Source organism: Canis aureus, chromosome 7, assembly GCF_053574225.1.
Source record: "Canis aureus isolate CA01 chromosome 7, VMU_Caureus_v.1.0, whole genome shotgun sequence".
NCBI lineage: Eukaryota > Metazoa > Chordata > Mammalia > Carnivora > Canidae > Canis > Canis aureus.
The window spans coordinates 17,125,831-17,139,348 of record NC_135617.1 but is presented as its reverse complement, the minus strand read 5'-3'; the positions used below and the strand labels follow the sequence as shown (position 1 = coordinate 17,139,348).

At 40.7% G+C, this 13,518-nt stretch overlaps 1 protein-coding gene across 13 annotated transcripts in view; it reads left to right on the top strand.

The window, feature by feature from the left end:
• The window catches only part of KLHL32 (kelch like family member 32), a 234,664-nt gene that overhangs the window by 118,170 nt on the left and 102,976 nt on the right, over window positions 1-13,518 (top strand). For 11 of the 13 annotated variants that reach the window (XM_077903008.1, XM_077903016.1, XM_077903015.1 and 8 more), the window contains one exon: window positions 10,325-10,423. The exons of 1 other annotated variant lie outside the window; for it this stretch is intronic. In XM_077903008.1, coding sequence (XP_077759134.1) covers window positions 10,325-10,423 — 99 coding nt within the window. Of the gene's footprint in view, window positions 1-2,026; window positions 2,164-10,324; window positions 10,424-13,518 lie in introns of all 13 variants that reach the window. One more of the 13 variants, XM_077903017.1, reaches the window with a different exon arrangement.

The window sequence follows — 13,518 nt, the reverse complement described above, 5'->3', positions numbered from 1 at the left end:
GGTATGCGTGTGTGGGGGCAGGAGGTATAAGGGCCTCTCTGTGCTTCCTGCTCAATTTGTTGTGAATTTGAAAGTGCTCTAAAACATGAAGTTTATTAGAAAAAATAGAATTTTAAAAATGCAAGTAAATTTGTTTTCTTAAACCATTTTTAGCTCATAGGTCATATACAAATATATGATGGGAAAATTTGGTATGGGGTATGTAGTTTATTTAAAATGTAGACTGATTCCTTTCTGTCTACTTGATATCTTCATTTGGATGACCAATAGGCATCACAAACTTAAACATATATCCCAAAATGGAACTCTTGATTCTTCCTTCAAACTTGTTTCTTCTTCTTTTTTTTTTTTTTAAGATTTTATTTATTTATTCATGAGAGAGAGGCAGAGACACAGGCAGAGAAGTAGGCTCCCTGAGGAGAGCCCACTGCGGAACTAGATTCCAGAACTCTGGGATTGCACTGAGCCGAAGGCAGAGGCTCAACCACTGAGCCACTCAGGAATCCCAAAATCTTCTTCGCACTGCAAGTCTACCTGGTTGCCTGAAACCTGGACTCTGAGTGCCATGTGACAAGGGAACTTATGTGTCTTGTTATTGTCTTATCTACAGTCCCAGAAAGGTGCATAGAGTACTGTAGACAGAAAAGGTTTGCCAGTGGAAAGGTTAAATTTCTCTGCCCTCAGTTTCTTTATTTACCACGTGGGACTAATACCTACCTTGCAGGAGTGAGGAGTGGGGAAGAGTGTTAGAAGGAAAGAAAACCTATGAAATTACCCCACAAAGTACTCGGCACATAGTAGACAATGTGTCAACACTGGAAATAGGGGGTCATTATTTGTGAAGTAGATTTATTTGTTCATGGAATTGACAACCATAATGAAAAAACAGCTACTTTTTTAACTCTATAAACATGCCAAGTGTTACTCTAAGAATTTTACGTGGGTTATCTCATTTTATCTTTATGTAGACTATGGAAGTAGATAGTAGTCATCTCCCCTTTTGTATATGACTGTGCTAAAAACGAACTTATCCATGTTCCTACAATGGACCCTACAGCCATATTTTACCTCCATTCTTTATAAAGCAAAAACAAAGGATTTCCGAAATGAAATTGGATATAAGTGACATTTTTCATGGGAAAAAAATATTTCATGGCTTCCTTCGCAAAAATTAGGCATTCCTAGGCCAGTGCTAGAGCATAATGTGCCCACCACTGTTTTAGCATGAATTACCCCACAGCATAATCATTTCGTCTGTTTCTTTGTTTTTATTTGTGTTTGAGCACCTAACAGTGACATAGTAGAAGCCAACTATAAATAACCAATGGGATCAGCCCTGTGCATTCTTTCAGAGGCCTAACCATTTTTGAACATCAGTATTTTTTAAGTATTTCTTTCTTGCTTGGTCATATTAGCATTGTAAGAAACTAGCTCTGTTTGGAGAAGCCCAGCTTCACTAATAAAGCTCTGTGGGATGAAACCTCCCTTGTTCATCACACTTGAAAGAGCACTGGTTATAAAAGTAAGTCTTAATAATTAATTTGGCTTTTCTTATAACCTGTAATGACTTTCATGTTTCATTATATTTAATTGCTGAGACTGCTTCTTTCTCTTAGAAACTATCAAAAATTTGTTCTGCTTTTTCACATAATTAGGCCATATTTTTTTAGGTAATGTAAGTATGTATAATTTAGCTTTACATTCAGTTGAATAATATATTTTGTTAATTTAAACATAATGAAGAAAACTTTGTTAGAAATGACTTTCTGACAGAACTATTGATCTCAGAGCTTTGAAATGCCAGGATCATGCTAACGGAGAAGGGGCCAAAAAAAAAATGGGAGCTTGTTCATATAATATAAAAAGACCAAGTTTTTTTCATATGCAGAATTATTTCACAAGTTCATGAAATGAATGGTCTCCAGCCAAGTACTCCCACAGCCCTCTGTGCCTGCCACTATCTCAGCATTAATTATACCACAGCTTAATGATTCTATTTGATTTTTTTCTTCTGTCTCTGCTTAAGCATCTAGCTGGAGTATTTCATCCATCATCCTGCTGCATATCCTAGAATAGGGAAGGAAGAACCAGTTTCACTAGCAGCATCTATAGACGGGAACATCCTCAGAATTGCATGAATGATCACAAGTGAAATTTTTGCAGGTAGGGCATCATGTAGTTTACCTGGCAATGTAGCGTTAGTGTCCTTATCCATTCTCAGATTTCTTCTTGGTATCATAGAGAAGGTTATGCTTTTTCCACCTGTCTGTAACCTTAGAAATTTCAAATGAACCAAGTGAGGATGTATAAAGAAAAATAATAGAATCTCAAAGTGATTTCCACACTTTTTTTATTAGGACATTTTTATTATTATTTTACCTTTGTGATTTGTGACATTCTTTAAAAATATCCTGAAAATCAGGACACCTGGGTGGCTCAGTGGTTGAGCATCTGCCTTTGGCTCAAGGGCCAGATCCCAGAGTTCTGAGATCAAGTCCTGCATCGGGCTCCCCACAGGGAGCCTGTTTCTCCCTCCACCTGTGTCTCTGTCTTTCTCTCTGTGTCTCTCATGAATAAATAAAATCTTTTTAAAAAAATCCTGAAAATCATCAAAATCAAATCTGTTCTATTTTTTCGTATTCTAGTACATGGAAGAGTTGATTTTTTTTTAAAAGAAATTGAAGGTAAATTGATATTTTTAAAGGTGCGATATTGAGATCTTTAAAAAATTTGTCTAACTATACTAGTATGTCCGGAAGAAAGTCACCTGACAAAATTTGTAACTTAAAGAATCAGTAATCAAATCACAAACTCATTATATACCTTACCCAACCCAAAGGTTACCTTTATATAAACATATTATTTCAACTGTTATTGAAATGTCTCTTGTGTCCTTTTATTTATCTCCTTCAATTGAATAATCCTTGATAAGGCTGAGCATGTGACCAGGCTCCTCCGTAGAGGCTTTTGACATCTATTCACATTTTCCTCAGGAACTGTATTTGTCAAGCCTGTGGATTTCTTTAGTAAGCAAATCTAGAGCACCCTTCTAGCATGTTCAATAGCAATGAACAAGAAATAGGGTGGACTAAGATGTCCTAGGTAAACTAACATATACACACACATAACCCACGCAGGGCAAAAACACTTCGTTGCATGAAAAAAATCCAGATAATAGTTGATATCACTGATCTATCATAAATAGATATTGTCCTGAGAGTCATGACCTGCACTTTGGTTGCCTATACAATATCTGTTCCCTCTTTTTTCTTTATAGAAAATTCCAATTTGATTTGGGACAATACTGCATGTAACCATGAATATTCAATTTCCCAGGTTCTTTTCCAGCTACTGGTAGCTTCATGACATAGTCCTGGCAAATGAAATGCAAATGGAAGTCTGTGTGCAGAGTTTGTCGGAAATCTATTATTTCCTGAGAAATAATGACAGACTGAGCTGGCACATAATTTTTGTTTTTTTGCAGTCTTTTTTCTTTATGCTTTGAATACAAATGCAATGCCTGGAGGTATAGTAGCCATTTTGTGACCACGAAACCATGGGCTAAGATTGGACAAATAGGAAAATACAAGAAGTCTGGTTTGTTGGTACTCTAAGCCACCTAATCCATTTTGTGAGAAAAGTAAGTCTCATACTTGTTTAAAGCCATTTTGTCGACACATAGCCATACACAATTGTAATACATGTGCATTTGCTCAGTCCTTAAAACCAACTTTTGATATAAATGTTATTTTCATTGTATAGATAAGGACATTGAGGCATGTAGAATTGAGGGGATTTCCTGATCTCATTCAGCCAGCAAGTATAGGAGGCAGGATTTGAAATCAGACAGTGTGACCTAGAGCCCATGGACTTAGTTCACTATGCATCTCTGGTAGTTTGGAGTCCAGGAGATTAATCCCTGGGTCAGGGAATATCTTGCAAAGCTTTGTATAGGTAATGAACTTTGAGTTAACTCTTGGTTGAGTAAGATTTTTGAAATAGGGAGATTGAGGAAGTTAGGAGGGCATTCAAGGTGGAGGAAAAGTACTGCTTCAGTGTGAAGAACAATGGGCTATTGGTTTAAGTAAAGGGACCATAGGTTGCACAATTGGAAATAAGTTCTAAAAAGTAGGTTGTGGCCATTTCTTGATGGTTTCTGAATACAAGGACAAAAAGTTTGAGCTGTATCTGTAAATTGGGACCTAACTTAGGGAGAGCTACTGAATTCTAACCAGCAGGGCTCAGATGGAGCATTTCAACAAAAATTGGTGAACATTTGCCCAAGTAATAAAGACATTTAGAAACTACAATTCATGTTTTATTTTCCTTACTTGAATTATTTTGTTCTTAAAAATAAACTTAAGCTGTCAGCAATAGAGGTACAATACAGGAGTGATTTAGAAAATAATTTTGCTTTAAACATAGGCGCCACCTGGTGGATTAAAAAAACCCATAGTCTAACAGCTTTAAAACAAAATCTAAATTGATGGCAAGTTCTCACAGCTAGATCGTATTCTTATTCTGTCTATAAGAAGTCTCTTGAAAAGCTGTATGCAGATGTTTTTATTTATGTGTCTTAAATATTTGATCATTTGAAAGTTATTTGCATTGTTGCAATTTACCTAATGATTTAGACATTCAAAATTGTAATAATTTGCCATTTCACTATACCATACAGGAAAAGAAATCCCAAAGAAACAAAGCATGAAAAAGAGAAAAGTGTGCTCATTTGTTCTTATCAATAGTATTAAGCCCATCTAATTTGCAGTTATAGTAGTGCTAGCAAAAGTGCGTGTGCTCCTGTGTGCACAGTTACGTGTTGGGTAGAGACCTTGGTTGCCTGGCTTTCACGTAATCAACTCCTTCAGCCTACTCTATCTACAATCTAGAAATAAGTGAGTAACTATTTTTTTAAGGTTTTATTTATTTATTCATGAGAGACAGAGAGAGAAAGGCAGAGGGAGAAACAGGCTCCCAGCAGGGAGCCTGATGTGGGGTGGGACTCGATCCCAGGACCCTGGGATCATGACCTGAGTCAAAGGCAGGTGCCCAACCAATGAGCCACCAAGGCGTCCCTTGAAGTAAGTGATTTAAAAGTAAAGTAAGAAATGAAGAAGAAAGCCTTGAAGAACCAAGATACAGGATTTCCTGAAGATGCCAACACGTCTGTTCACAAGTTAGAAAAAAAGGTCACACCAAAGGGCATGGGGGTGGCTCAGTCTGTTAAGCATCCGGCTCTTGATTTCTGCTCAGGTCATGATCTCAGGGTCATGAGATTGAGCCCCATGTCAGTTTCCATGCTAGATGTGGACGCTGCTTATGATTTTCTCTCTCCTGCCCCTCTAATTTCTCTCTCTCTCAAATAAAATAAAACAAAGAACAAAAAGGTCACTCTGAGACTTGCCATGGTTATTAAAGGCTGTCCCTACCAGTAGCTAATCTAAGAAGCAAGGTAAAAGTGGGAGAGAAAATAAAGAGAAGAAAAAGAATAAGAAGAGAGAATTAAGGGGGTGGATGCTCGGTGATGTGGGAGGAAGAGTGAAGAAGGAAACCCAGGGATGCCTTGAGGTCTGTGTGTTGCGCCAGGCCTACTCTGCCCTCCCAGAGCCCAGCTGGGTGAGTCTGGGCTGAGGGAGGTTGCCCATCTCATCATGCCCTGCGCAGAATCTCACCTCAGGCTCCGCTCTCCTCTTGAGTTTTTTGGCCCCATGTCGTGCCCAAGGGTATTGGGGGGACCAGGAGCCCCTGTCTTATTCCAGTTTGGAGGGCCTTCATTAGAGATTGTTGCCAGTTCAGCTATCCACGACCAACCCTGCTTAGATTAGTGGCCAGAGGACAGATTTGGAGTATTTAAGGGTGCCTCCTTCCAGGCAGGCAACTGGACTGACCTCATGACTGAATTCTGATGTAATGACTCTCACGGGTGTCTTTAGAGACCACCACCTTCTATTACACTCATGGCTTTTCCTTCTATTAAAAGTTTGTCAGACCACCCAGTGTCACTCTGACATAGCCATAGCCACTGATGAGTTCTTATTCCCAGTTGATCAAAATGAGTGCTGAGTCTCAGCACTTGGGGTAGGAGTCACGTGCAGACTTTAGTTCATGCGACCTAGCTTGCCACTAACTGCTGGAGAGGTTCTATGGTGAGACTGTCTCCTCCCCAGCTAGCCTTGTCTAGCTCCCCTCTTTCACGTTCAGCTTCCTGTATCCTGGCATCCAGAGGTCAGGTATGAGTGGATGAAAGGGAGAGAATATTCCATCCGGAGGGCCCTGTGAACAAGAGGCACTCACATCCCACCTAAGAACACATCAGAATTTCTTTGTCTAGTCTGGAGAAGCCCCAGCCCTGCTTCCACCCAAGCAGGTGAGTGTCCCTGTGGAAAGACTACCCAATGCAGTGTGGCAGCTTCAATGGTTTATACCTTCCCTCACTGCATCCTGGACCACTTGACTTTATGCCTCCTACATTTCTTGATTCCTTTTGTTATTCAGATATTTGGATTATCCCCTGTTGATACCTCTGTCTGAGCTAAACTCCTCCAATGTGATGAATGACTGGATGTGTCAGGCCACTAACATGAGCTCCCACATGGCCACTGAGTTCTCTAGACTCTCAGGGAACACCCCCCTTCCTGCTGGTGGTCCTCAGTGACCCTGCCTTGAGTGCCAGACTAGATGTTGTTGGGACTCCAATTCTGAAAGGCCTAAATGTAACCAGCATATCCTTTGCAGCACTTAAACTTAGCTGCCTTAGTTGTCCTCCGCAAGTGGGCGTGTTTGAGATCCCTTCCTTCTGCAGAAAGCTGTTTTCATCAGCTCTTCCGGGCAGGTGTCAGGCACATTCAGTATACTGTAAATCGTGAGATCAAACCTTTGTTTGTATTCCTGCCCAAACACGAGTTCTCTGGAAAAATATGTTAGAACAACCAGTCACCAAAGATAACAAAGCTGAATTTGAAAGACTCCAGTGCAAGTGGGGCTTGCCAACACTTGTTCTCTTTCCATAAGTGAGACCCAGCTTTCCTGGTAGGGTTTGTTTCTCGTTTTGTTTCTTTCTCTCTCTTCTCTCTCTCTCTTTCTCTTTTCCCCCCAGACTGTATCCTTTCAATGCACTTAGGGATTTCCTGTACTAAAGCATTTTCTAGAAAAACGTATGTTATAATGAGAGAAGAAAAAACTACAGAACAAAAAGTAAGAAACAAAGGCAAAAACAATCCTGGTATGGGTATCTCCTGCGAGGGTTTCTCGGAGTGAGCCCGCTGGACGTGTTACACATGCTGTGGAATATTCATCTTGTCTGTCTGTGATATCTGTCTTTGTGTTTGGCATTACCGAGCCTTGGAGGTTATCGTGAATGCCAGTTGTGTGAAATAAGCGCAACTGACAGGATTTAAAGGCTCAGACTAACCTTTCTAATCCATCTATTCCCCATTCTGTGCCTTAGGCCATGCCTCTTCTGCAAGAATATACTACATCCTTGCTTCTGTGAGGGGAGCTGCAATAATTTCCTGAATGTCAGTCAAAGCCTCTCTCCTTGAGGAGTGGGATAAATTCAGGTTTCTCCTTCCGACTAAATGGGAAAGGAACTATAAAATTCTTTAGAATTTTTTTAGATTTTAGAATCTAAAAATTCTTTAGAATTTTTGAGAATAAGATGAGTGTTGGTATTTTTGCAACATATGCTTAACTTTTTCACTTCTTTAGTAGTTTAGAATATAATTTATAATCCCTTTCTTCTTATGTTACACTAATCAATGAAAGTAATCCTGAATGTAAAAACCTATCTAGAGATAAGCTAATTCATCAATAATTTATTAAAATAAATTCATCAGTATTGAGTGAAAGCTATGTGTTGGGCATTATTCTAAGTGCTGGGGGTATAAAATAGACCAAGTCCCTGCCCTCAAGGATATTATATTCTGTGGGTGGAGAAACAGAAAATAACCAAATAGATAAATATGTATGATGTCAAGAGGTGGTAAGGACTAGGAAGAGTAAAGTGAAGTGGGGAGATCGGGAATGAGAGTGATGGGGAGCAGGGTACTGTTTTACCTCGGATGGCCAGAGAAGGCCTCTCAGGTAAAATGGTGTCTGAGCAATGGTCTGAGGACATGAATGAGTGAGCCATGCTGATATCTTGGAAAGAGTGGCCCAGGCAGAGAAAACAGCAGCTAGTTGTAGATACGAAGGTGCTCAGGATATTCACAGATACTTTTATGTTATAGTGAAGATTGGATTTTTTTTCGAGTAAGAGAAAAAGTCATTGGAGAGTTCTGCATAAGTGGTGTTTGGATTCTGGAATTATTTTGAAGATAGAGCCAATACAAGTGACTGACAATGGATCAGATGTGAGATATGAGGAAGACAGGAGGAGTCAGGAGTTGACTGGGGCTGTAGCCTCAATAACCGACAGTTGGTGTTTTCTGCAGTGGTAGGATTGGGATAGGAGCAGGTTTGGTGCTTTGTCAAGAGGATCAAGAGATGAGTTTGGGGCATGTTTAATTTGAGCTGCCCATTAGATATCCAAGTAGAGAGAGGCAGTTGGATATAAGAGTCTGGAGTTTAAGGGTGAGGTTGGGCTAGGGAAAAAATAAATGTGAGCATAATGAGTAGTAGTAGTATAGGTAGTTTTAAAGTCATGGGATTACATGAGGTCATCCATGGAATGAACAGAGAGAGGAAAGGAGAGATCTGATTACTGAGTTCTGGATGTCCCCAAAGCTTACCATCCGGGAAGGAGATGGAGAGGGAGTGAAGGAGAGAGATCGACTTTGCTAACTGCTATTGGCTTGAGTAAGATTAAATGTTGAGGAATCCCTGTTAGATTTGGCCGTTGGATTTGGAGGTCATTGGTGATCCTGATGAGACCATTTTCAGAGGAACATTGGGAATAAAACAGGAGTACATTCAAGACAGAAGTAGAGCAAATAGTGGTGTTTTATATGGACAACTTTCTGGAGGAACTTTACTATGAAGGGGGCATGGAGGAAGCTTGGGGTCAGGGGAGGGGATTCTTATTTCTTAAGATAAGAGCTATCGAGGCATATTTGTATGCTGATGGGAGTTATCATCAGTAGGAAGAGAACACATAATGCTGTGGAAACAAGAGGGGACAGTTACTGGTGGGAGGGATGGAGATCTAGTGCACAAGTGGAGTGTTGAGTAAAGCCAAATGTGCTGATACAAATAGGAGTAGGTGGCTTGATAGATTTGGTGGTGGGAGGCTTGGAAGATCATGGAGTTAGAGTAAGGAGAGACAGGAGGAGGGGGAAGCTTGAGGAGAAAGGAGCATGAGGGAAGAAGTAGAGTGAATTGACCACACCAGTATTTCTCAGGCTTTCCTGCACACTAGAACTACCAGGGGCCTTGTAACATTTGTTGCTGGGCCTCATCCCAAAAGTTTCTGATTCATTTAGGTCTGAGGAGGCACCCAGGAATTTGCAATTGTGAGAGATTCTCAGGTGATGCTACTGCTGGTCCAGAGACTACACTTCGGGAACCACTGAGCTTTGAGCTGGGTTGGGATGGTGGAGTAGCCCTGAAGGCCTCCCTGTGTCTGGCATTCATGCATATAGACCGAATCTAGTCAATATAGTCGTGTGTTTTTCTCTAGCCCTGTTTTGTGGCTCAGGAGCTGGCAACAGTAGGGACAAGGTTGAACTTACCCAGGGAGAAAAATGCAGAATTGACCTGACTAGTATATTTGGAAAGCTTTACTTCTCTGTGATCCTTGTCGCCCGAAAATGCTGTTTCTACATCCTACATTTGAAATAGAAGGGATTCGAGAATCTGAGATTGAGAAAAAGAAAAATGAAAGCTTGTGGTTGAAAATTTTTAGGGCTTAGAAGTAAAATGGAGTAGTAGCCTCCTCTGGTCTCCTGTTGAAAGGGGGAAGCATACAGGCCCTTGACGTAAACTATCTGCTAGCTGTGCTCTTTCTGTGATCTACAAAACTGTGAAATATACTTTGAAAACTAAAATTTGGTTCTTCTGTATTTTACAAGATGACTTCCATCATAAACAGAATTTTAAGACTATTACATTGTTCTTTGCAAATGTTCTTGTCCTCCCGCAAAAATAAATGGCTAAGAGCTGAGCTTTACACACGGGAAATGAGTTCTGGAAGCGACAACTCAGCTATTTGAGTGAGGGCCGAAGCTCCATCAGAATAGGAAAAAAAGAAGTGGCTTCCATAATAAAGTACAGTGTTAATTCAGATCTACTCTGTTAAGCAGCAATTTAAATATAGTGGACTTGCATATTAAGCGAACATTAATTTTTAAGTAACTGGTAGTTGTCTTTTCGTTAAAAAACCAAACAGATTTTGCTGGAGCCGGGCGTGATCCAGGATGTGTTGGCAGCTGGCAGTCACCTACAGCTGTTGGAGCTGCTCAACTTATGTTCGCACTATCTCATCCAGGTATGTGAACTTGTGTGCTGCTGCTTTGCCCTTCCTAGCCCTTACCCCTGCAGTCATCAGCTGTACCCCCTGCTCCCCAACCTGTGAGGTAAAATCACAGTGGGGGACATGTGGCTTGTGGTAGTAGAATTTCTCCAGGACACAGGCCAAGAGGCTCCCCGGAGGGCAGCTGCAGCTCTCATGTTCCCCACTCTCTCCATCCACCCCGGGTCCCCACTGCCCTTGGCAGCAGAGTAACTCAACAGCCATGCTCCAGGTTTATTGCTGGGACTCTGGGAGATGACCCTGGGAAGGGTCTCCATTTGAAGCAATGTTGTCTGACTGCAGGAACAACCCCAAATGGACAAAAAGCTGGATAGTCATGTAAGATTTCAGCAGCAGTGGCTAGTATATCACAAAGTCCTATATTATTTGGTACCACGAGAACTTTCTAGGCATTAGTGCTGGAGAGGTGATAAGTGGCCTGTGCATCCTTCCCGTGGTTTGCTGGGATGCTCTGGAGGGGCTCTGGGAGGGGGAGGAAGAGAAAACAAAGAAGAGGAAGAGGTGATATAGCTGGTGAGTGATAGGCTTTTCTGATTCCGAAGACCATTGTTTTCTTCTTGGATAAAAAGTTTTTGGTTCATTAGGAAGACATGAGATGTCTTAAGCACACCGTATGGCTGTGAGGCTTTTATTTTACAGAATTAAGTACTAGTTCCCTGTATTGGGCTCCTCTTATTTCCTCCACTGGCATGAATTTTACTTGCATTTGTTACAGCATTATAACAACAGTGAAAATAAATTTTTAACAATGATAAATCTACACAATTTAATTTTACTATCCTTGTGCATGTGACTATATTAGTAAGTACAAAAGTCCTATTTGTTTTCCTGCCCAATTATTTTCTTTTCTTCCTTGTCCTTTCTTCTAATTCTAAATATAGCCATATTGTTGACTTCTGTTATTCATTAGATAGTTTCTAAAGCTTTCTCATATATCATCTTATTTCATCTTCTCAGCAACCTTGGGGAGAAAGTGTGGGGAGTGTCAGCCACATTCACCTGAGGAGCAGTTCAAACACAATGTATGAAAGTTTTATCATTATCTCAGCACATTTAATCTAACAGTAAATGTTTAACTATTATCATCTTATTTTCCTTTCTTTTCCCTTCAATATTGTTGGATGGTATGGGAGAGCTGTTTTTAATCCCTTTCTGCAAGTAGCAAAAAGAAAGGTTACAAGACTTCAGAGGTGTGTGTTTGACTTGTGAAACTGAAATTACTTTTATTTGACATTTTTACATCAAACATCGCAACTTGAACCACCATCATCACCTGATTCACTTTTTCCGTGGCAAGTAATATTCAATGATGTATCTTGCCAAAAGTTTGGTTGAGTGCTCATTATCATGATGCATATTTAAAGTGTGTGTGTATATGTGTGTGTGTGTGTGTGTGTGTGTTTACCTACACCTATAATGTCTATAAACAGGAATTCCAGATGAACTTCGGAACTTCATGGGTATTTTCTCCTGTCCCATCAGATGAATTTGTTGAGATACCAAGTGATTTGTGCACTTTGGAACTTAATCTCTGTAGCTCATTGTTTTGTTGAAGAAAAACTGTACCTCACATACAGATATATTTTGTGGAAGGTTTGCTTATTATTAGCCTGCTTGATCAGTGGTTGAAAATTTCACTTTCTTTTCTCCAAGGTTTTCATTTTGTTCTCTCATGGAACTTTATTTTTCCTTTTTATCCGTGATTTTACAAGATGTCCCACATATGGAAGAAAACTTTAGCTATAGGAGAACCAAAGCCATGTGTATATAGAATTCCTCATAATGTCAGTCTTTTGAAAATGCATATCCTTCCTCTCTTTATCTAGGATTGTAAAATTACTAGTCTGGGTCGGTCTGCTTTTACATTTTGACGTAATCTTGTTAACTATACCTATTTACTGTGTTTTGGTATTATTGTTCAACTCATTCTTAATTTCATAGGGGACCATTTTATTGGGTATATAAACATGTTTTTTGTTTAAATGAAAATCTTTAGTGCTTAAAATATACTTAGAAGTTGTGCCCTATTGGGGTGCCCGGATGGCTCAGTCAGTTGGCGTCTGACTCTTGATTTTGGCTCAGGTCATGATCTTAGCATTGTGGGATCAAGCCCTGCATCTGGCTCTGCACTCAGCGTAGACTGTACTTGTCCCTCCCTCTCTGCTCCTCCCATTGTTCTCTCTCTCTCTCTCTCAAATTAAAAAAACAAAAAAAAAGTTGTGCCCTATCAATGAAGGATAGCCGTTTTTCCATTCCTGCTCAGTACTTTATCCAACTAGAGTTTGTGAAGCCATTCTTCCCTACTAAGATGTCTGGTCTTGTTTGTTATTTTCAAATTACCACTCTCTCTTCAGTATTCTTCCAGGGTTGTGAAAGGTATCTGCTCTGATACCTCCTGTTGTCCTCTGGTGCTCATTCATGCCTGAGGCCTGGGTTGACACCAGTCTTTGGGTTATTGCCATTACCTTGGCCTGAAACTCCTCTGCACAAGGGTGAATGCTGCTACTCCCCAGCAAAGGGAAGAGATACTTTGAGGTCACTGTGTGCTCTCCTTTTTTTTTTTCTTCAAGATTCTATTTATTTCACACACACACACACACACACACACACACACACAGAAAGAGAGAGAGAAAGAGAGAGAGAGAAAGCACGAGCAGGGGGAGGGGCAGAGGGAGCAGGGGAAGCAGACTATGCACTGAGCACGGAGCCTATCAAGGGGGTCCACCCCAGGATACTGGGGTCAGGACCTGAACCAAAGGCAGAGCCTCACCAATTGAGCCACCCAGACACCCCTGTGCTCTCCTTTTTCTTGCTTTTCCTTTGGGAGGCTGATGAGGGCAGGGGTTTTAAGCCACAGGAACAGTGGAACAGTGTCCCCCCCCCCCCCCCCCCCCCCCAGTGAGGACAGTCCGTGAATTAGCCTCCTATGATGTGGAGCATTCACCTTCCTCATTTTTAGTTCCCAAGCCTTCTGGATGGCAGGTCCTTGTGAACACAGGTTCTCAGCGCATGTTTGTGGAATAAACAGGGAGGCTGGCAGTGCCTAAGAT